Consider the following 23,177-nt stretch of genomic DNA (forward strand, 5'->3'; position numbering starts at 1 on the left):
TTAAAGCCATCCACATCAGAAGGTAATTCACTTTTAAAAAGAAAACCAGACTTTTGCTTGTTCTGCACATCATTTGATCACAATTCAAACTTCATAAGTGAACTAATTAGTGATGCATTTGGGCTGTGAGCCAAAATGTTCAAGTTACCTAGTCTCATAAATGGAATATTATTGTAAGATGATACCGCTTTAAGAAGATGCAGTAGGTGCCAAGGATGAACACCAGAAACATAACTGTGGTTTTTTCATTACCCAATCAACACCTGCTTAGTACCATTCTACAAGAAGTAATATTTTGTAAAATCCACATCAATCACCCTTTTGCAAACCTTATCATTTGATAGTTATGGAAAACTACCCACCGATTTTTAAAAATACGTGATGACTAGGTCTCTCAGGAAAATTCCGACTTTTAACCACATACCTTTTGACCTCCTGGAGTTTCAACTGTATGAGGGTCCTTTAATTTCTGTTCTTGTTCCAATATGTCCTTCAAATGATCATTTACCTTAAAATAGAATAAGAAATACGATATAAAAGTTAACACTCTCTGGGGAAGCCCGTAGATTTTTAATTGGTAACAAGCTAGCACAGTCCCTCTAAACTATAAGCTCTTTGTGGGCAAGGAACATGTCTACCCTCTCTATTTTACTGTACTTTTCCAAGCGCTTGGCACAGTGCTCTGCACACAATAAGCACTCATTAAATACCACTGATTGATTGATTCCTTTGGCTGATACACTCCTTCGAAGGCAGAAAACACGTCTTTCACATTCTTTGTAACTCTTAACGGACTGAAAAAGAGGCTGCTCAAGGATGACTGATTTATTGCAATATGCTTGATTCACCTCAGAGGTAGGAAAACCGATCAACAGAACTTATTTAGTGCTCACTATGCACAATGCTCTGCACACAGTAAGCACTCATTAAATACCATTGATTGATTGATTCCTTTGGCTATACACTCCTTCGAAGGCAGAAACCACGTCTTTCACATTCTTTGTAACTCAACGGACTGAAAAAGAGGTTGCTCAAGGATGACTGATTTATTGCAATATGCTCGATTCACCTCAGAGGTAGGTAGATAAATCGATCAACAGTACTTATTTAGCGCTCACTATGTGCATATCAGTGTACTATCAGTGTTTAGAAGAGTACAACAACAACATAATAATAATAATAATGGTATTTGTTAAGCGCTTGCTATGTGCAAAGCACTGTTCTAAGCGCTGGGGGGGTACAAGGTGATCAGGTTGTCCCCACGGGGGGCTCACAATCTTAATCCCCATTTTACAGACGAAGGAACTGAGACCCAGACAAGTGAAGTGACTTGCCCACGGTCACACTGACCGCTGACAAGTGGTGGAGCCAGGATTCAGCCACGCTGCTTCTCTAGCCATGCTGCTTCTCTAATAATAGTAATAATAATAGAGTTGGTAGACACAATTCTTGCCCAAATGGAGCATACGGGGCTGGACAGACATTAAAATAAATTACAGGTAGGGGAAATAGGAGAGAATAAGGAGAAGTATACATAAGTGTTGTGGGGATGAAGGTCAGGTGAACATCAGGTACGTAATGGGTATGGATCCAAGTGAATAGGTGACACAGAAGGGAGGGTGGATGGGGGAAATAAAGGTTTAGTCAGGGAAGGTCTCTTGGGGGAGACATGATTTTAGGAGAGTTTTGAAGAAACGGAGAGAAGTGATCTGTCAGGAAGGAGGAGGGAGTTCAGTTAATAACAATAATAATGGCATTCATTAAGTGCTTACTATGTGCAAAGCACTGTTCTAAGCGCTGGGGAGGATACACGTTGATCAGGTTGTCCCACGAGGGGCTCACAGTTTTAATCCCCATTTTACAGATGAGGTAACTGAGGCACAGAGAAGTTAGGTGACTTGCCCAGAATCACACGGCTGACAAGCGGCGGAGCAGAGATTTGAACCTATGACCTCTGACTCCAAAGCCCGGGCTCTTTCCACTGAGCCACGCTGCTTCTCAGTTGATGTTAAAGGAGCAGAATACGCAAGCTGAGTTGTACTATGAGATCAGCAAGGTTAGGTAGGAGGCAGAGAGCCGATTGAGTGCTGGACGACAAGAGTACCGAGCTTCTGTTAGATGCAGACGTGGATGGGCAACCACTGAAGGTTTCTGAGGAGTGAGGGAGGAAATGGACTGCAGTTTTTGTTTTCTAGAAAAATGATCCAGGGAACAGAGTGAAGCATCATCATCATCATCAATCGTATTTATTGAGCGCTTACTGTGTGCAGAGCACTGTACTAAGTGCTTGGGAAGTACAAGTTGGCAACATATAGAGACAGTCCCTACCCAACAGTGGGCTCGCAGTCTAAAAGGGGGAGACAGAGAACAAAACCAAACATACTAACAAAATAAAATAAATAGAATAGATATGTATAAGTAAAATAAATAGAGTAACTAATATGTACAAACATATATACATATATACAGGTGCTGTGGGGAAGGGAAGGAGGTAAGATGGGGAGATGGAGAGGGGGATGAGGGGGAGAGGAAGGAAGGGTCTCATGAAGCATGAACTGGACTGGGGAGATTCAAGAGGCAAGGAGGTCAGCAAGGAGGACCTGTATATATGTTTGTACAGATTTATTACTCTATTTATTTTACTTGTACATATTTACTATTCTATTTATTTTGTTAATGATGTGCATCTAGCTTTACTTCCATTTATTCTGATGACTTGACACCTGTCCACATGTTTTGTTTTGTTGTCTGTCTCCCCCTTCTAGACTGTGAGCCCGTTGCTGGGTAGGGACCGTCTCTATATGTTGCCGACTTGTACTTCCCAAGTGCTTAGTACAGTGCTCTGCACGAAGTAAGCACTCAATAAATACAGTTGAATGAATGAATGAATGATGGAGTAGTCAAGGCGGGACAGAAAAAGTGCTTGAATCAGCATACTAACAGTTGGATGGGAGGGAAAGGACAGATTTTAGTGATGTGACAGTAGAATCAACAAGATCTGGGGATAGACTGAATAGGTGGGTTGAATGAGAGAGACGAGCCGAGTTCAAGCATCGAGAGGTTAAGTGTCTTGCCCAAGGTCACACAGCAGCCAAATCAATCAATCAATCAATCATATTTATTGAGCGCTTATTGTGTGCAGAGCACTGTACTAAGCGCTTGGGAAGTACAAGTTGGCAACATACAGAGACAGTCCCTACCCAACAGTGGGCTCACAGTCTAGAAGGGGGAGACAGAGAACAAAACAAAACATATTAACAAAATAAAATAAATAGAATAGATCCGTACAAGTAAAATAGAGTAATAAATCCGTACAAACATATATACATCTATACAGGTACTGTGGGGAAGGGAAGGAGGTAAGGCAGGGGGGAGGTGAATGGTGAAGTAGGGTTTAGAACCCAGGTCTCAAGCCATCCAGCCTGTCCATTAGGCTACGTTCCCGCCTAGCGAACCACTTTGAGAACGACTTCCCTAGGGTATTATTCCTGCTTCAATCCCATAGTGGTACGTTTGACCTTCCAGATGGGCTCCAACCAACCCAGAAACCATCACAATTTTTTTTTCCCAAGGTGGTGGTAGGGAAGCAGCCATGGGAAACTCTGTTCCCATGTGCACAGGACAAGCCCAGATCCTTTTCATGAGGATCCCCACCCCCACCCCCGAAAAATCTCCAGTGGTTGCCTATCAACCTCCGTATCAAACAAAAACTCCTCACTATTGGCTTCAAAGCTGTCCATCACCTTGCCCCTTCTTACCTCACCTCCCTTCTCTCCTTCTCCAGCCCAGCCCGCACCCTCCGCTCCTCTGGTGCTAACCTTCTCACTGTGCCTCGTTCTCGCCTGTCCCGCCGTCGACCCCTGGCCCATGTCCTACCTCTGGCCTGGAAATCCACCTCAAAGCCACCAACCACTCTTCATTCATTCATTCAATCGTATTTATTGAGCGCTTACTGTGTGCAGAGCACTGTACTAAGCGCTTGGGAAGTACAAGTTCCCAATCTTACCTCATTCCCTTCCCCACAACACCTGTATATATGTATATATGTTTGTACATATTTGTTACTCTATTTATTTATTTATTTTACTTGTACATATCTATTCTATTTATTTTATTTTGTTAGTATGTTTGGTTTTGTTCTCTGTCTCCCCCTTTTAGACTGTGAGCCCACTGTTGGGTAGGGACTGTCTCTATATGTTGCCAACTTGTACTTCCCAAGCGCTTAGTACAGTGCTCTGCACACAGTAAACGCTCAATAAATACGATTGATGATGATACAAGTTGGCGCTTGCTTTTTCAAAGCCCTACTGAAGGCTCACCTCCTCCAAGAGGCCTTCCCAGACTAAACCCCTTTTCTTCAGCTCCCCCCCCTTCCGTGGCATCACCTTGACTCACTCCCTTTGCCCTTTCCCACCTCTCCCCGCCCACAGCACTTACATCATCATCAATTGTATTGATTGAGCGCTTACTATGTGCAGAGCACTGTACTAAGTGCTTGGGAAGTACAAATTGGCAACATACAGAGACAGTCCCTACCCAATAGTGGGCTCATAAATGTATATATCTATAATTCTATTTATTTATATTGATGCCTGTTTACTTGTTTTGATGTCTGACTCCCCCGCACCCCCCCCCCCCCCGACTGTAAGCCCACTGTGGGCAGGGATTGTCTCTATTGCTATACTGTACTTTCCAAGCGCTTAGTACTGTGCTCTGCCCAGTTTAAGCACTCCATAAATATGAATGAATAAATATTTGTCTGTGTTCTGTTTTAATGCTTCAGCATTCCTGATGTGTCTGTCTCCAGGCCCTTCTCCCCTCTTATATTGTGAGATTATGAGCCCCAAGAGACAGGGACCTTGTTTAATTCCCAACCGTATTTTCTCTCCTAGCGCTTAGCACACTGTAAGGGCTTAATAAATACTAATGCTACTACTATTATCAATCATATTGATTGATTGATTGATTGAGAAGCAGCATGGCATAGTGGGTAGAACACAGGCTTGCGAGTCAGAAGGTCATGAGGTCTAATACTGGCTATGCTGCTTGTCTGCTGCGTAACCTTGGGCAAATTTCTTCATTTCTCTGTGCCTCACTTACCTCATCTGTAAAATGGGGATTGAGACTGTGAGCTCCATGTGAGAACGGGACCGTGCCAACCCGAATGGCTTGAATCCACCCCAGCACTCAGTACAGTGCCTGACACATAGTAAGTGCTTAATAAATACCATTCATTCATTCATTCAATCGCATTTATTGAGCGCTTACTGTGTGCAGAGCACTGTACTAAGCGCTTGGGAAGTACAAGTTGGCAACATATAGAGACGGTCCCTACCCAACAGTGGGCTCACAGTCTAGAAGGGGGCTCACAGTCTAGAAGGGACTGTCTAGAAGGGAATAATTATTCATTATTATTATCATTGAGCACTTACTGTGTGCAGAACACTGTTCTAGGCGCTCGGGAGAGTACAATATAACAGAGCTGGTAGACATGTTCCCTGCCCACAGTGACGTTACAGTCTAGAAGACATTTACAAATGATAACTATTTCCTAGGAAATTTTCATATATATATTCTAAAATGCAAAAGTTTCATGACACACTAAAAAGATTAAATTTTAATTCAGTTATTTTAATTTTCAGCAACTGAAATATACACAGAACTTGTGTATATTTGTACATTGATTTTATATATCTATAATTCTATTTATCTGTTCTGATGCTATTGATGCCTGTCTACTTGTTTTGTTTTGTTGTCAGTACAGTCAACTCATCCTATCCCGCCTATTTTACTGCATCAGACCTTCTAGACTATAAGCCCATTGCTGGGTAGGGATTGTCGCTATCTGTTGCCGAACTGTACTTTCCAAGCACTTAGTACAGTGCTCTGTACACAGGAAGCGCTCATTAAATGCAACTGAATTAATTAATTCATTCATATTTAGCTGATGTGGGCCTTAATCTTCAAGAGCAAAGCCTACTTTGGGCACTGTAAGGTCTTTAGTCATTCATTCATTCATTCAATCGTATTTATTGAGTGCTTACTGTGTGCACAGCACTGTACTAAGCGCTTGGGAGAGTACAAATCGGCAACACATAGGGACAGCCCCTACCTAACAACGGGCTCCCAGTCTAGAAGGGGGAGACACACAACAAAACAAGTAGACAGGTGTCAATACCATCAGAATAAATAGAATTATAGCTATATGCACATTACTGAGCACTTACTGTGTGCAGAACACTGGACTAAGCGCTTGGTAAGTACAAATCGGCAACAGATAGAAGACAGTCCTTACCCGACATCGGACTTACTGCGTCCTAAGGATACTAAATAAACACAGGCAATGTTTCCACTCTTTAGTTTAATTAAGGGTCATCAGGAGTTCTCCAGCAAGATTAGTCACATATATGACCAACAAAATGACAAATAAAAATTAATCATCATCATCATTCGTATTTATTGAGCGCTTACTAAGTGCAGAGCACTGTACTAAGCACTTGGGAAGTACAAATTGGCAACATATAGAGACAGTCCCTACCCAACAGTGGGCTCACAGTCTAAAAGGGGGAGACAGAGAACAAAACCAAACATACTAACAAAATAAAATAAATAGAATAGATAAACAAATAAAATAAAATAAATATACTAACAATGTGTGTAACACATGTATTCACCTAAGTATACGCACACAAATGTACAAACATGCACACATACACATATATACATGTGTTCACCTAAGTATACGCACACAAATATATAAACATGCACACATACCCTTATATATACATGTGTCAGAATCTGAAGATGAGCCTATTAATAATGAGGTTTTCTATTAGTGGGGAGGGGCCTGGCTGGAGAGCTGTCCATCTATCTATCCCTTCCTCCTCTTGTGCATACACGGAGTACCGTCTACTACCCTGCTGCATTTGTCATCCACTCTGTCTGAAGTTATTTTTGTTTCTCCCTCTATTTTCCTCAAGCCTCTTCTCTAAGAAAGTTACCCATCATCAATCAATGGTATTTAATGAGCACCTACTGTGCAAAGAGCACTGTACTAAGCACTTGGGACGGTACAAAACAACAGAGTTGGAAGACACGATACCCGCCCTCAAGAAGCTTCCAGTCTACCTGGGGAGACAGACAATCAAATGCATTACAGACGGGGGACCGCGGCAGAGTACTACTACTACTAATAATAATGATAAGAGTATGAGGATATGTCCATAAGTGCTGTGGGAGTGAGGGTGGAGGATATTGCAAAGTGCTTGGAGGGTACAGCTCCAAGGGCATAGCTGACACAGGAAGGGTAATAATAATAATAATACTATCAATCAATCAATCAATCGTATTTATTGAGCGCTTACTGTGTGCAGAGCACTGGACTAAGCGCTTGGGAAGTACAAGCTGGCAACATATAGAGACAGTCCCTACCCAACAGTGGGCTCACAGTCTAGAAATACTAGAATACTAATAATGATGCTATTTGTTAAGCACTTACTATGTGCCAAGTACTGTCCTAAGCGCTGGGGTAGATACAAGATCATCAGGTTGTCCCACGTGGGGCTCACGATCTTCATCCCCATTTGACAGATGAGATAACTACGGCCCAGAGAAGTGAAGTGACTTCCCCAAAGTCACCCAGCTGACAAGTGGCGGAGCCGGGATTAGAACCCATAACCTCTGACTTCCAAGCCCGGGCTCTTTCTGTTAAGCCACGCTGCTTCTCCAATGCAGAAAGCAATGCAGAAGGGAGGGAGAAAAACAGAATGGGTTGGACCGCCGCAGGCTAAGCTGACCTGTCTTCTGCCACTACCTTCAACCGTTGGCTGCTATGCCACCGTGCCTGAGATACCGCTCGCTTGGGCCTTTAGAGCAGGTCTTCTACCCCCATCTTCTAGGCTGATCCCGTTTCAGCTCACCAGAAAACACACGGTGGGCATTGCATTGTCCTCTCTTCTCCTCCCAGGCCCCACCCAGCCAAGGGTGCGATGGGATGAGTGTCGCCTTGACGCTCGTGATCCGACAGCATTCCGGGACGTCACCGTTGGCGCTGCTGTCCTACCGCTTAGTGTTACGACTGCACACAGATGGCATTGACGGAACCGCTTTTGGCACTGAATGTGGCACGTCTCTCATCTCCTCAAATGCCTCCACTGGTTACCCAACCATCTTTACGTCAAACAGAAACTCCTAACCACCCGCTTTAAGGCACATAAATCATCATCAATCGTATTTATTGAGCGCTTACTATGTGCAGAGCACTGTACTAAGCGCTTGGGAAATACAAATTGATCATCTTGCTCCCTCCTACTTGTTGGTTCTCCTTTCCCACCACACCCTTAGCTCTCCCACTTCTCATTCTTCTAAAGCCAGCCTACTCACCATACCTTGTTTTAACTCTCCCAACATCAGCCTCTTGTCATGTCCTTTCCCCTTCACATCCAGCAGACCACTTCTCTTGTTCATTCATTCATTCAATCGTATTTATTGAGCGCTTACGGTATGCTGGGCACTGTACTAAGTGCTTGGGAAGTACAAGTTGGCAACATATAGAGACGGTCCCTACCCAACAACGGGCTCACAGTCTAGAAGGGGGAGACAAACGACAAAACAAAACATGTCGACAGGTGTCAAGTCAACAGAACAAATTAAAGCTAAATGCACATCATTAACAAAATAAATAGAATAGTAAACATCCCCACCTATAAAACCTTTCTGAAATGACATCTCTTCCAGGAGGCCTGCCACGGTTTATAATTTCTCAGTTCCTCATCCTATGTCCCCCCTGCAACTCCCACCATCATCATCATCCTCCTAAAACCCTCAACCATGGCACTATCTTTGACCCTCTATTTCAACCCCTATATTCAGTCTGTTGCCCTATCCCCAAATCCCTGGTGTTCTTCCTCCACAACATTTCCTGACTTTGTTTCTTCCTCTTCAGCCAAATAATCGCCATGCTAGTCCGGGCGCTTGTCACAGAGCACAATGACTACTTACATCAGACACCTCACTGACCACCCTGACTTCAGTCTCTCCCTCCTCTTGCTCAGATCATTTTTCTAAAACCGTGATGCGCACACGCCTCTCCAGTCCTCAAAAGCCACCGCTGGTTACTCCTTTCTCCATACGCCAAGCACAAACTACTGCAGCACTGTGGCTCGGTGGAAAGAGCATGGGCTTGGGAGTCAGAAGTCGTGGGTTCGAATCCCTGCTCTGCCCCTTGTCAGCTGGGTGACTTTGGGCAAGTCACTTAACTTCTCTGGGCCCCAGTTACCTCATCTGTAAAATGGGGATTAAGACTGTGAGCCCCCCGTGGGACAATCTGATCACCTTGTATCCTCCCCAGAGCTTAGAACCGTGCTTTGCATATAATAAATGCCATCATTATTATTATTACTGATAATTGGTTTTAGAGGACTCAATCAAATTTCTCCCTCTTACCTCCCCTCCTACTATTTCGTAGCTCACGCTCTCCAATCTGTCGAGAACCCTCCACCTTCAAATCCGCCAGACTTCAGCAAACTCCATTACAAAGCCTCTCTGAAATCTCACTTCCTCCAGGGACTTCCCAAGCGCTTAGTACAGTGCTCTGCACACAGTAAGTGCTCAATAAATACGATTGATGATGATGATGATTTTTTCTTCTCCCCAGCTCTCATCCTCTTTACTATCATCTTAGAACTTTTGAACCTACAGATTCCTGTCACACTTTTGTACGTATCGATTTTGACACTATTTAAGCACTTCTCTTATTTGTAAAATATTTTACACCTGTCTCTCCCAACAGTAAGTATCTTATTAAGAAGTCCCTTATAAGAAAGAATTGGGTCTCCTACTTCTATTGCCCTTTCCTGGGTCCTGGTTTCACAGTCGTAAAGAAGAGAAGCAGCGTGGCTCAGTGGAAAGAGCCCAGGCTTGGGAGCCAGAGGTAGTGGGTTCTAATCCCGGCTCTGCCACTTGTCAGCTGTGTGACTTTGGGCAAGTCACTTCACTTCTCTGGGCCTCAGTTACCACATCTGTAAATTGGAGATTAAGACTGTGAGCCTCACGAGGGACAACCTGATCACCTTGTATCCCCCCCCCAGCACTTAGAACAGTGCTTTGCACATAGTAAGTGCTTAACAAATGCCATCATCATCATCAAAATGGGACACCATTTGGTGTCCTCTCCATCTTCAGTTTGGTCTGAAACTAGATGCCATGTTAGCACCCCACTTTGTCTTTAAGCCTCCCAAATGACAAACTAGTTTTCTTGATTTGGTTTCCTAGTCTAACCCGGCAATATTGTACAATGGAGAAGCACTGTGGCCTTATGGATAGAACACAGGCCTAGGGCCCGAAGAACCTGGGTTCTCATCCCGGCTCTGCCGCTTCTCTGCTGGGTGACCTTGGGCAAGTCACGTCACTTCTCTGAGCCTCAGTTCCCTCATCTGTAAAATGGGGATTACGACTGTGAGCCCCATACGGGACAGGGACTCCGTCCAACTTGATTAGCTGGTATCTACCCCGGTGCTTAGTTCAGTGCTTGGCACGTACTAAATCCTTAACAAATACCCCGGTACACAGTAAGCACTTAACAAATATCATAAAAAAGGGCTCCCCAAGTAACAAAATCCAGTAACAGCAATAAAGCCTGCTTCACTGTTGTTGATACTTGGTTGTGTGTACGGTTTTCTAGGTGCAGGCTGGCGACCTTACTCTTCTTCAGATTAAATTACCTGTCCACAGTGCTTTGGTGATGGAGAAACGGTTCATAGTCACCTACCTGTACAGAAAGATGAAATGGATTTAAGAGGGGCAGAGAGCTTAGATTGATCCGAAAATGGTAGTGGGAGGGCAGAAAGGTAAACTACCCCCTCTGTAAATTCAGCATTTCTTTAGCATCTACAGGGATCCTACCAGGTCCTTTAGGGGAAGAATGGTGTGGGCTAAGGAGATGAGAAGGTGTGGCACTAAACCTTAGATTTTTATCTCCTTTCCTCCTACACTTTCTCTACCTGCAACTATCACTTCTTTATCTTCTTTCCTTCTAATCTCTAAGGCAATCAGTGGAGACCCTCCCTCTCCCAGCCCTCTGCAGCCAATGAACCAGGATTTTTCCTGAGGTTCCGCCTCCCTCAGCAGGTGCCAACAGATGAGGTGAAGGCCCCCAGAAGTAAGCTGATCTCTGGCCAGGCACTGCAACCTGGAAGGACAACACTCAGAGACAGGTGCTGGCTCTATCTCCTCCTAGACAGCTCTTCCCTCTTCAGGTCAGCGCCTGTCGTCATGCCGCCGAGTCCTCTCCAACCCGGACACCTCTCCCAGAACACCCCATCTCCAACTGCAATTGTTCTAGTAGTTCATCCACAGAGTTTTCTTGGTTAAAAATATGCCAGTGGTTTACCACTGCCTTCTTTTGCGCAGCAATAATAATAATGGCATTTATTAAGCGCTTACTATGTGCAAAGCACTGTTTTAAGTGCTGGGGAGGTTACAAGGAGATCAGGCTGTCCCTTGGGGGGCTCGCAGTCTTAATCCCCATTTTGCAGATGAGGGAACTGAGGCCTACAGAAGTTAAGTGACTTGCCCAAAGTCGCACAGCTGACAATTGGCAGAGCCGGGACTCGAACCCATGACCCCTGACTCCAAAGCCTGTGCTCTTTCCACTGGGCCACGCTGCTTCTGAGCTGCTTCTCGCTGCTTCAGTAAACCTGAGTCTCCGCCCTCGACTCTCTCCCCTGCCGCTGCTGCTCAGCACAGGTGAGTTTTGACTTGTAGCAGATTGCCTTTCACTCGCTAGCCACTGCCCAAGCTAGAAATGGGATGGGTAGGCCTCTGCTTGACTCTCCCTCCCCTAGCAGAGACTGGTAGAGGACTGAAAATTCTCCAGGTGTGATCCCGAGAGGGGCAGAGCCTATTAGTGATTATGAATTTCTACTCAGACCTTCCATTTCTGCCAGAGAAATATGAGACATGACCTTTGGGCATTTGGTATCTGCCGGACCCCCAGCCCCACAGCTCTTATGTACATAGCTTTACATTATATATTATAAATTACTTATTTATTCATATTAATGTCTGTCTCCCCATCCAGACTGTAGGTTCATTACGTGCAGGGAACATGTCTGCTAAGTCTGTTGTACTGGGCTTTCCCAAGCCCTTAGTACAGTGCATTGCACATAGTATGCATGCAATAAATATGATTGACTGCCCATAGGCATAAGGGATCATTTTAATGGTGTTATCATCATCATCATCATCATCAATCGTATTTATTGAGCGCTTACTATGTGCAGAGCACTGTACTAAGCGCTTGGGAAGTACAAATTGGGAACATATAGAGACAGTCCCTACCCAACAGTGGGCTCACAGTCTAAAAGGGGGAGACAGAGAACAAAACCAAACATACTAACAAAATAAAATAAATAGAATAGATACGCACAAGTAAAATAAATAAATAAAGAAAGAAAGAGTAATAAATATGTACAAACATATATACAGGTGCTGTGGGGAAGGGAAGGAGGTAAGATGGGGGGGATGTTATGTATGTCTGCCCCTGATAAAAAGGACTTTGCCACCATCATCAATGCCTATGCCGCCACACTGATGAACTGCACTGAGGAAAAGGAACTATTCTTCAAAGATTTGGATAAGATTTACTCTAAGAGTGTTGATTTCTAGACGGTGAGCCCACTGTTGGGTAGGGACCGTCTCTATATGTTGCCAACTTGTACTTCCCAAGCGCTTAGTACAGTGCTCTGCACACAGTAAGCGCTCTATAAATACGAATGAATGAATGAATGATTTCTGACAAACTGATTATTATGGGGGACTAAAGAACAAGGTCCGAATGTGGGGAAAAAAAGCATATAATAGTTTACTCTTTATTCAATGAATGTGCCAAACAATAGTTCACAATCCCACACATTCTTTTTTGACTACCAAATAAAAAGACATCCTTGGGGCACCCTTGATCTAATGATTCCCTCACCCATTCAATACCCCAGTATGGCAGGGAAACGTGAACAATGTAAAGATCATGACAGTCAGGCGTAGAGAAAACACCCAAGAAGACAGGCAGGTGATTATGAACTGCACTGCAGAGTTAGCCCGGTGCTATTCATTCATTAACTCATTCATTCATTCAATCATATTTGTTGAGTGCTTACTGTGTGCAGAGCACTGTACTAAGTGCTTGGGAAGTACAAGTTGGCAACATATAGAGATGGTCCCTACCCAACAACGGGATCACAGTCTAGAAGGGGGAGACAGACAACAATACAAAACATGTAGATGGGTGTCAAAATCGTCGGAACAAACAGAATTATAGCTATAATGCACATCATTAACAAAATAAATAGAATAGTAAATATGTACAAGTAAAATAAATAGAATAATAAATCTGTACAAATATATGCAAGTGCTGTGGGGAGGGAAAGGAGGTAGGGCGGAGGGGATGGGAAGGAGGAGAGGAAAAAGGGGGCTCAGTTTGGGAAGGCCTCTTGGAGGAGGTGAGCTCTCAGTAGGGCTTTGAAGGGAGGAAGAGAGTTAGCTTGGTGGATGTGTGGAAGGAGGGCATTCCAGGCCAGGGGGAGGACGTGGGCCGGGGGTCGACGGCGGGACAGGCGAGAATGAGGCACGGTGAGGAGGTTAGCAGCGGCAGAGGAGCGGAGGGTGCGGGCTGGGCTGGAGAAGGAGAGAAGGGAGGTGAGGTAGGAGGGGGCGAGGGGATGGACAGCCTTGAAGCCCAGGGTGAGGAGTTTTTGCTTCATGTGAAGGTTGACAGGCAACCACTGGAGATCTTTGAGGAAGGGAGTGACATGCCCAGAGCGTTTCTGTAGAAAGATAATCTGGGCAGCAGAGTGAAGTACAGACTGAAGCAGGGAGAGACAGGAGGATGGGACAATAAGTTTGAAGAAGATCACGTGGCCACCATCTTTATTGGCACCACAGAGCTTTGTGCTGTCATGGAATTCTGTTTTCTGGGTGCCCTACTGTCCCCAAAAGCCACACTTTAGTAGAAAATGAAAGCAAGAATGCCAGCCTATCCTCTGGGAGTCTGTCAGATAAAGTAGGGCAGCACTGTGACATCAAATTTAAAAAGAAAATCCTAAAGATGTACAGAGCAGAAGTGCTGTTTTATCATGTCCATAGCTCTTGAGACCTGGATCTACCATAAATGTTACCTCTGCTTCTTGAAAAGTTCCATAAGAATTGTTTACAAGCCATACCTGTTTTGAAGAGTCAAGGAGCAACCCTAATTGATAATAATAATGATAATGGCATTTATTAAGTACTTACTATGTGCAAAGCAGTGTTCTAAGCGCTGGGGAGGTTACAAGGTGATCAGGTTGTCCCACGAGGGGCTCACAGTCTTAATCCCCATTTTCCAGATGAGGTAACTGAGGCCCAGAGAAGTGAAGTGACTTGCCCAAAGTCACACAGCTGATGGCTTGAACCCATGACCTCTGACTCCAAAGCCCGGGCTCTTTCCACCGAGCCATGCTGCTTCTCTGACAGGCCTGATAGAGCACAGGCCTGGGAGCCAGAGCACCTGGGTTCTCATCCTAGCTCTGCCTCTTGTCTGCTGTGTAACCTTGGGCAAATCACTTAACTTCTCTGTGCCCCAATTTCCTCCACTGAAAAACGGGGATTCGATGCCTTCCAAGACTTGGGCTCAATGTGGAATAGGGACTGTATCTACCCCAGCACTTAGAGCAATGCTTGACACATAGTAAATGCTTAACGAATATCATTAAAACATAAAAAATAAAGACGTGGAAGAGGGGGAATTCATTATTATAAAAACCATGATCACCCTAGCTTTTTTGGGGGGTGGGGGCGGTTTGAGGAGAATGAATGACAACAGAATAATAATAATAATAATGTTGGCATTTGTTAATGCCCAGGAAGGGGCCCAGACTGAGCCCCTTCCTTCCTCTCCCCCTCGTCCCCCTCTCCATTCCCCACATTTTACCTCCTTCCCTTCCCCATAGCACCTGTATATATGTATATATGTTTGTACATATTTATTACTTTATTTATTTATTTTACTTGTACATATCTATTCTATTTATTTTATTTTGTTAGTATGTTTGGTTTTGTTCTCTGTCTCCCCCTTTTAGACTGTGAGCCCAATGTTGGGTAGGGACTGTCTCTATATGTTGCCAATTTGTACTTCCCAAGCACTTAGTACAGTGCTCTGCACATAGTAAGCGCTCAATAAATATGATTGATTGATTGATTGATTAAGCGCTTACAATGTGCAAAGCACTGTTCTAAGCGCTGGGGGGATACAAAGTGATCAGGTTGTCCCACGTGGGGCTCACAGTCTTAATCCCCATTTTACAGATGAGGTAACTGAGGCTCGGAGAAGTTAAGTGACTTGCCCAAGGTCACACAGCAGACATGTGGCGGAGCCGGAATTCGAACCCATGACCTCTGACTCCAAAGCCCGGGCTCTTTCCACTGAGCCACGCTGCTTCTCTAGAATACCTAAATAGCTGCTGGATGGAGAGCTTTAAAGGGGTGTAGCCCCGTGGATTGTAATCCAGGTTCTGTCGCTTCTCTGCTGTGTGACCCTGGGCAAATCACTTCACTTCTCTGTGTCTCAGTTCCCTCATCTGTAAAATGAGGATTAAGACTGTGAACCAAATCCTAATGAGGGGCAGGGACTGTGTCCAGTCTGATTATCTTGCAATCTTCCCCAGCGCTTAGGAACCAAATCCTAATGTGGGACAGGGGCTGTGTCCAGTCTGATTATCTTACAATCTTCCCCAGCGCTTAGTACAGTCCTGGCACATACGAAGCACTTAATACCATAACAAAAGAAAACAAGAGATATAGTATAAACATTTCAAGAACCCAGTAAAGCCGAGCCTCAAACAATGCAGCATTACAGCTCAAAACCAGGAGACAATGGCAGCAGACAGGCCAGTTTGGCACTCTGTAATTAGGAAAGGAGTGGCTCTTTTTACTATCAGCATCCGGAGTATCGAGAGACGGAATCCGGAGTATCAGGACAAACACATGTTAAATGGAAACAATTCCAAGCCCTGCAAACAGCAAACCTACTAACAGAACAGAGACAATCTTTGTATGGGCGCTTTGTGGCTGCACTCTCAATTTCTCATGGCCCTTTCCAATCACACCCATAAGTCAATTTCACCATCATAATGACGTCTTCAAATACAAAGGATAAGCATTATGCATGTACTTACCACGCCTTAACTCATCACAACCAATAAAGTGACACCAAAATAAAATTACATTAATTACTCAATTTCAGAAACCCCTTTATGCAGGGTGGGTTTCTTTTCGATTGGCAACACAATTCTCTTGAGAGTGGATATCCACTTGTATTTTTTCTACTATCTCCAGAGTATTTTTTTGTTGGTGCAAAAAAGAGAAAAAATTACTGTTGTGAGAGAAGTGAATATTGAAGGTTCCACTATAAAACCAAGCGTCTCAGGTTTCCATTATAATTATTATTCCATTTCCATTATTATAAGACTATTATAAGATTATTATTATTATTATAAGATTATTATAAGGTTCACAGTCTTATGATTCCATTATTCCATCATAATTCTATGTATTTTTTAAACAAAGTATCTTAACATCCTTGGGCAACAAAACCCAAATTCATACCATACCTGTAATACAAGAAACGTTAATTAAAAGATCAGATTTTTAAAAAGGTAAAGCTCTCTCAGTGCCACGTGTCTCAAATGTACTTGAATGGTATAGACATCAACTCCTCGGGAAAGATGGCCTCCCTAGGGTGGGATTTACCATTAAGAGTCTAACCACGCCATAAGTGAAATCCATCAACTGTTATTTCGATTTCACGATCTTTTTCATATCATTTCCTTTTCCTTGTACCATTCTGTGAGGTCAAAGGCCTCGATCAACATAACACATCCACACGTTATTGTTGATTTTGAGAAGAGAAAGAATAGGATGAAAGCTTGACTTCCACAGCATATACATTCTCTCTCAAATCTTTGGTTTCTGATAGAGTAAATAGTGCATAAACCTACCTTATTTATCCAATACATGATGGCATCCTCAATATCATACGGCAAGTCTGTGGCTTGAAAGAAGGCTGAATACAGTTGGGTGCAAGCAATCACTTTCTCTATACTAACCATCTCCATGGTATAAGCCATCATTAGGGTGTCCATCATGGCCAGATGAGTACTCTGAAACATATAACAAAGGTAGAGTTTAAAATCATTATTTCCTTTGATTTTAGATAGGACACTGAAAATCTTCCATTCCAACTTTGGACTGTATTTTTCACCTGGAAAATCCAAAATCATCGATCGTATTTATTGAGCGCTTACTGTGTGCAGAGCACTGTACTAAGCGCTTGGGAAGTACAAGTTAGAAAATGTAATAGACAACTTTTTTTTTTAAGAATACGAATGTCTACCCAGAAGTAAGAAATCGTACAAGAAATCGTGACGTTTTCAAGTAATGCCTGATAAGCTTCTTAATAAAAATAAAAATAATAATATTATTAATAATTGTGATATTTGTTCAGCACTTACCACATGCCAGGCACTACTAAGCACTGGGGTGGATACAAGTAAATAAGGTTGGACACTGTCCTTGTCCCACATGGGGCTTAGTCTCAATCCCTATTTAACAGATGTGGTAACTGAGGCATAGAGAAGTAAAGTGACTTGTCCAAGGTCACACAGCAGAAAAGTGACAGAGCCGGGACTGGAATCCATGATGACCTTGTGATTCCCAGGCCCATGCTCTATCCACTATACCATACTGCTTCATTCATAAATTCAATCGTATTTATTGAGCGCTCACTGTGTGCAGAGCACTGTACTAAGCGCTTGGGTAGTACAAGTCGGCAACATACAGAGACGGTCTCCACCCAACAACGGGCTCACTGTCTAGAAGGGGGAGGCAGACAACAAAATAAAACATGTAGACAGGTGTCAATACCATCAAAATAGATAAATAGAATAACGGATATATACACATCATTAACAAAATAGAGTAATAGATATGTACATATATACACAAGTGCTGTTTGGAGAAGCAGCGTGGCTCAATGGAAAGAGCCCAGGCTTTGGAGTCAGAGGTCATGGGTTCAAATCCCAGCTCCGCCACTTGTCAGCTGTGTGACTTTGGGCAGGTCACTTCACTTCTCTGGGCCTCAGTTACCTCATCTGTAAAATGGGGGTGAAGACTGTGAGCCCCCTGTGGGACAACTTCATCACCTTGTAACCTCCCCAGCGCTTAGAACAGTGCTTTGAACATAGTAAGCGCTTAATAAATGCCATTATTATTATTATTATTTGGGCAGAGGGGGGCGGTGGGGAGGGGAGGGGGAGCAGAGGAAAAAGGGGTGCTCAATCTGGGAAGGCCTCCTGGAGGAGGTGAGCTCTCAGTAGGGCTTTGAAGGGAGGAAGAGAACTTGTTTGGCAGATGTGTGGAGGGAGGGCATTCCAGGCCAGAGGTGGTGGTCCAGGGGTTGACAGCGGGACAGGCGAGAACGAGGCACAGCGAAGAGGTTAGCGGCAGAGGAGCGGAGGGTGCGGGCTGGGCTGTGGAAGGAGAAAAGGGAGGTGAGGTAGGAGGGGGCGAGGGGATGGACAGCCTTGAAGTCCAGGGTGAGGAGTTTTTGCTTGATCTGAAGGTTGATGGGCAACCACTGGAGATTTTTGAGGAGGGGAGTGACATGCCCAGAATGTTTCTGTAGAAAGATAATCTGGGCAGCAGAGTGAAGTATAGACTGAAGCGAGGAGAGACAGGAGGATGGGAGAGCAGAAAGGAGGCTGATGCAGTAATCCAGTCAGGACAGGATGAGAGATTGTACCAACAAGGTAGAGGTTTGGATGGAGAGGAAAGGGCGGATCTTGGCAATGTTGTGAAGGTGAGATCGGCAGGTTTTGGTGACGGCTTGGATGTGAGGGGTGAACGAGAGAGCGGAGTCGAGGATGACACCAAGGTTGCGGGCTTGTGAGACGGGAAGGATGGTAGTGCCGTCCAGAGTGACGGGAAAGTCAGGGAGAGGGCAGGGTTTGGGAGGGAAGATAAGGAGCTCAGTCAGTCTTGGACATGTTGAGTTTTAGGTGGCGGGCGGACATCCAGGTGGAGATGTCCTGAAGGCAGAAGGGGATACAAGCTTGGAGGGAGGGAGAGAGAACAGGGGCAGAGATGTCGATTTGGGTGTCATCTGCGTAGAGATGATAGTGGAAGCTGCTGCCTATTCTACTATAATAATAATAATGATGGCATTCATTGAGCGCTTACTATGTACAAAGCACTGTTCTTAGCGCTGGGGAGGTTACAAGGTGATGAGGTTGTCCCACGGGGGGCTCACAGTCAATCCCCATTTTACAGATGAGGTAATTGAGGCACAGAGAAGTGACTTGCCCAAAGTCACACAGCTGACAAGTGGTGGAGCCGGCCATGCTGCTGTTTCTAAAGCCACAGAATGAATTTAAAAATAAGAAGTTAGGTTAATAAACTGATAAACATGTCTGAAAAAAAATGTCTGCACAGAAGCGAGACCAAGGGGCACATAACAACCAATGCTTTGCAAACGCCCAGTTTGAGGAAATGGTTGAAGCCTACTAAATTTGCCCACTTTCACTTCATGCACATCACTTCCTCTGGACACGACTAATCCCCAATACATCCGATCAGATTAACATCCACACTATGTTTTCAGAGATGGCTCAGAAAATACCCATCTTCACATGTAGTTGAGATTATTTTGACAGTTTCCAGTTTAAAATTTGGGCTATCATGCAGTCGTATATTCAATAAGCTTCAGGATTATAGAGGTAAATACAGGCATCTCTTGCCCTGGACTCTCCTAAGTGCTTAGTACAGTGCTCCGTACACAGTAAGCACTTATTCAATTGTATTTATTCAATCATATTTACTGAGCACTTACTGTGTGCAGAGCACTATACTAAGCACTTGGGAGAGTACACTACAACAGTAAACAGACATTCCCTGCCCACAATAAGCTTACAGTCTATAGGGGGAGATAGATGTTAACATAAATAAATTACAGATAAGTATGTAAGAACTGTGGGGCTGTTGGGGAGGGGGGATGAATAAAGGGAATAGGTCAGGATGATGCAGAGGGGAGTGGGAGAAGAGGGAAGGAGGGCTGTCAGGAAAGGCCTCTTGGAGGAGATGTGCCAATTTCCAATTTAAAAAAGGAGTTTGGCGGGGGGGGGAGAGGTCAAGCCTGTAAAAGGTACTGAGGAGTGGTCAGAGAAATAGGAGAACCAAGAGAGGACAGTGTAGCCAAAAGTAGATAAACTTTCAAAGAGAAGGGGGTGGACTAGTGTTGAAGGCCACTGAGAGTTTGAGGATGGAGTACAGGCCATCAGATTTGGTGAGGTCATTGGTTACCTTAGAGAAGGCTGTTTCCATGGAGTGAAGGGGGTGGAAACCAGATTGGAAGGGAGCAAGGAAAGAACTGGAGGTCAGGAAGTGGAGGCAGCAGATGTAAAGAACTCTCTCAAGGAGTTTGGATAGGAATGGTAGGAGGGAGATGGGATCATAACTGGAGGGAGCCGTGGGGTCAAGGGAGAGGTTTTTTTAGGATAGAGATATGTCAGCATGTTTGAAGGCGGTGGGGAAGAATTCATTGGTAAATGAATGGTTGAAGATAGTCAAGAAGAAGGGAGGGGGCAAGGATTTTAATAAGGTATGGTGGGATGGGGTCAGAAGTGCAGGTGGAAGGGCTAGATTTTGAGGAGGAGAGAAATCTCTTAAGGTACTGCAGGGAATACTGGGAAAGTCGAAGAGGGTGGAGGAGGAGGAGGGGGGGACTGGAGAGGAGCAAGGGAGATGTTAAGATCACATCTGATGGCTTCAATTTTGTTAATGGAACATGTGGCCAGTTCACTAGGGGATAGAGATGGTGGCAGGAACAGTAGGTTTAAGGAGGGAATTAAACATCTGGAACAGCTGGCAGGGGCAATGGTTATGGGACTGAATTTGGAGAGAAAGTACTGTTACTGGGCAAAGAAGAGGGCAAAATTAAAGCAGGTAAGAATTTCAGGTGGAAGGGGTCAGACAGATGTCTGGATTTCTGCTAACAGCGCTTCGCGGTTCGAGCAAAGGAGTGTTTGTGGAGGTGATCCTGGGTTGCAGGTTAGTTGTAAGAGATCGGTGGAGGGACAGAAGAGCAAGGGAGTTGAGTTTAGTGGAGAGTGTGATATTGAGGAATTTGGGCACCAAGAGAAGGTAGTTTGGGTATGGAGACCTAAGGGGGCAAGATGGCTTTAGAATTTTGGTGGGGGTTAAACGATCGGCAGAATAGGTCAGATTTGCGAGGGGAATGTGATGGGAATGAGAGCAGGTGAGGTGGTTGTGATCTGATGGAGGAATTTCAAAGCTGTACACTGACTAGAGATTACAAAATTAAGTGTACGCCCAAGTTGGTGAGCATGTGAGGGGCGATGGAGCAGAACGTCACTGAAGTAGAGAGTGAGAGGAGGAGGACAGTGGAAGAGCCGTCAGAGACATCCACATGGATATTGAAGTCCCCAAGGATCAATGTAGGGATGGAGAATGAGAGAAGGAAGGTGAGAAAGGGAACAAAATGGTTCAGAGTTGCAAGAAGGGCCTGGGGGTGGAAGATGACTGTGACTAGTAATTGGAGTGGGCGGTAGAAGTGGGTTGTATGGGCTTCGAAGGAAGGGAAGGAGAGGGATGGGGAGGTAGGATGGTGCAAAAGCAGCACTGAGGAGCAAGAAGAAAGTTAAGACTTCCCCCTGGAGAGAACAGCGGGGAAGGCTGTGTCACCTGGGGAGAGGCAGGCATCAGTGATGGCAAGGAGGAGTCAGGAACAGGTCAAGGATAAAGGGAAGCTTCCCCATGACGGAGTGAGGGTTCCACAGGCCGCACTCGGTTGAAGCTACAGGAGAGGCGAGGGTCGGATGGAAGTGAGTTGGTGGGAGCCAGAGAGGGGGAAGGGGTCAGGGTAGCGCAAGGGGTGGGAAGGGATGGGAGCGGATGGGAGTGAGCTGAGGGGGTGCTGGGAAGGGGGATGAGGAGGGATGCTGAGCGTGGGGAGCCAGGCTGGGGTGACCAGAGAGAGGGGACTGAGAAGACTTGGAGGGGCTAGGGCATTTCGGAAAGGAAGTCTGGAGCTGCAGCAATCCATCTGGAGAGTCAAGGGACCAACACAGGTTCCACCAGTAGAGTTTGGATGAAAGGTGTGTAAAAACCAGGGAAATAAACTATCTTAATTTGAAATCCTTGCATTACCTGTAAAAAGGATTTTTGTTTAAACACTCAACAATATACACCAGGTTTTTCAAGTCTCCCCAGAACTCCCTATTTAGGTAAGTAAGAGAAGACAATATAGGGCAAGTCAGGCTCTGTAAAGAAGTTAATTTCTAAATGGTCATTAGCGACTTCAACCTTCTTCAGTGATATCAAAATCACACCTTTGACTTCTGGTAAGTAACAGACAGTTAGCATCAAAAGTAATATTGCCTTGTCATCTTTAATCTAGTCAAAAAAAAACTAAGCCAAGAGTAGCATATGGATAGATTTCATTCTGGCCTTAATTTATTGTACCATATTTCATCTCTGCTTCAGTTTTCCTTCAATCCACTACAGGAATAATGCAGCACATCACCTGCCTCTGGTTGACATTCCAAGAGATGCATTGTAGTCTAAAAAAGTCCTAAAATGGGGACCCTGACACCCTAGAGATTCTGCTCGCTTGGATGCCTTGAGCTAAAACAATTCCCATAAGTGCGAGAGACTGAAGACAGATCACTCTTGGTGCAATCAGAACCAAAATAAATACAATCCCATCATCTCAAGTTTACAAGCATATAAGAACTCCTTATCTTCAAACTCCAATTTTGTCCTCCCCATGACTTTCCCATCACTGAAGATGGCACCATCATCCTTCCTGTCTCACAAATCTTGGCGTCATCCTCAACTCCTCCCTCTCATTCAGCAGCATGGCTTAGTGGCAAGACCACAGGCTTGGGCGTCAGAGGTCATGGGTTCTAATCCCGGCCCCATCACTTGTCAGCTGGGTGACTTTGGGCAAGTCACTTAACTTCTCTGCGCCTCAGTTACCTCATCTGTAAAACGGGGGTTAAGACGGTGAGCCCCACGCGGTACAACCTGATCACCTTGCATCTCCCTCCCTCAGCACTTAGAACAGTGCTTGG

At 44.7% G+C, this 23,177-nt stretch overlaps 1 protein-coding gene across 4 annotated transcripts in view; it reads right to left on the reverse strand.

The window, feature by feature from the left end:
* Positions 1 to 23,177, reverse strand: part of CAMSAP2 (calmodulin regulated spectrin associated protein family member 2) — a 150,307-nt gene that overhangs the window by 69,850 nt on the left and 57,280 nt on the right. For all 4 annotated transcript variants that reach the window (XM_038744539.1, XM_038744538.1, XM_038744537.1 and 1 more), the window contains exons 3-4: positions 17,028 to 17,189; positions 425 to 508 (exon numbers count right to left, since the gene is read on the reverse strand). In XM_038744539.1, coding sequence (XP_038600467.1) covers positions 425 to 508; positions 17,028 to 17,189 — 246 coding nt within the window. The remainder of the gene's footprint in view (positions 1 to 424; positions 509 to 17,027; positions 17,190 to 23,177) is intronic.

This window comes from Tachyglossus aculeatus, chromosome 4, assembly GCF_015852505.1.
Source record: "Tachyglossus aculeatus isolate mTacAcu1 chromosome 4, mTacAcu1.pri, whole genome shotgun sequence".
Lineage (NCBI taxonomy): Eukaryota > Metazoa > Chordata > Mammalia > Monotremata > Tachyglossidae > Tachyglossus > Tachyglossus aculeatus.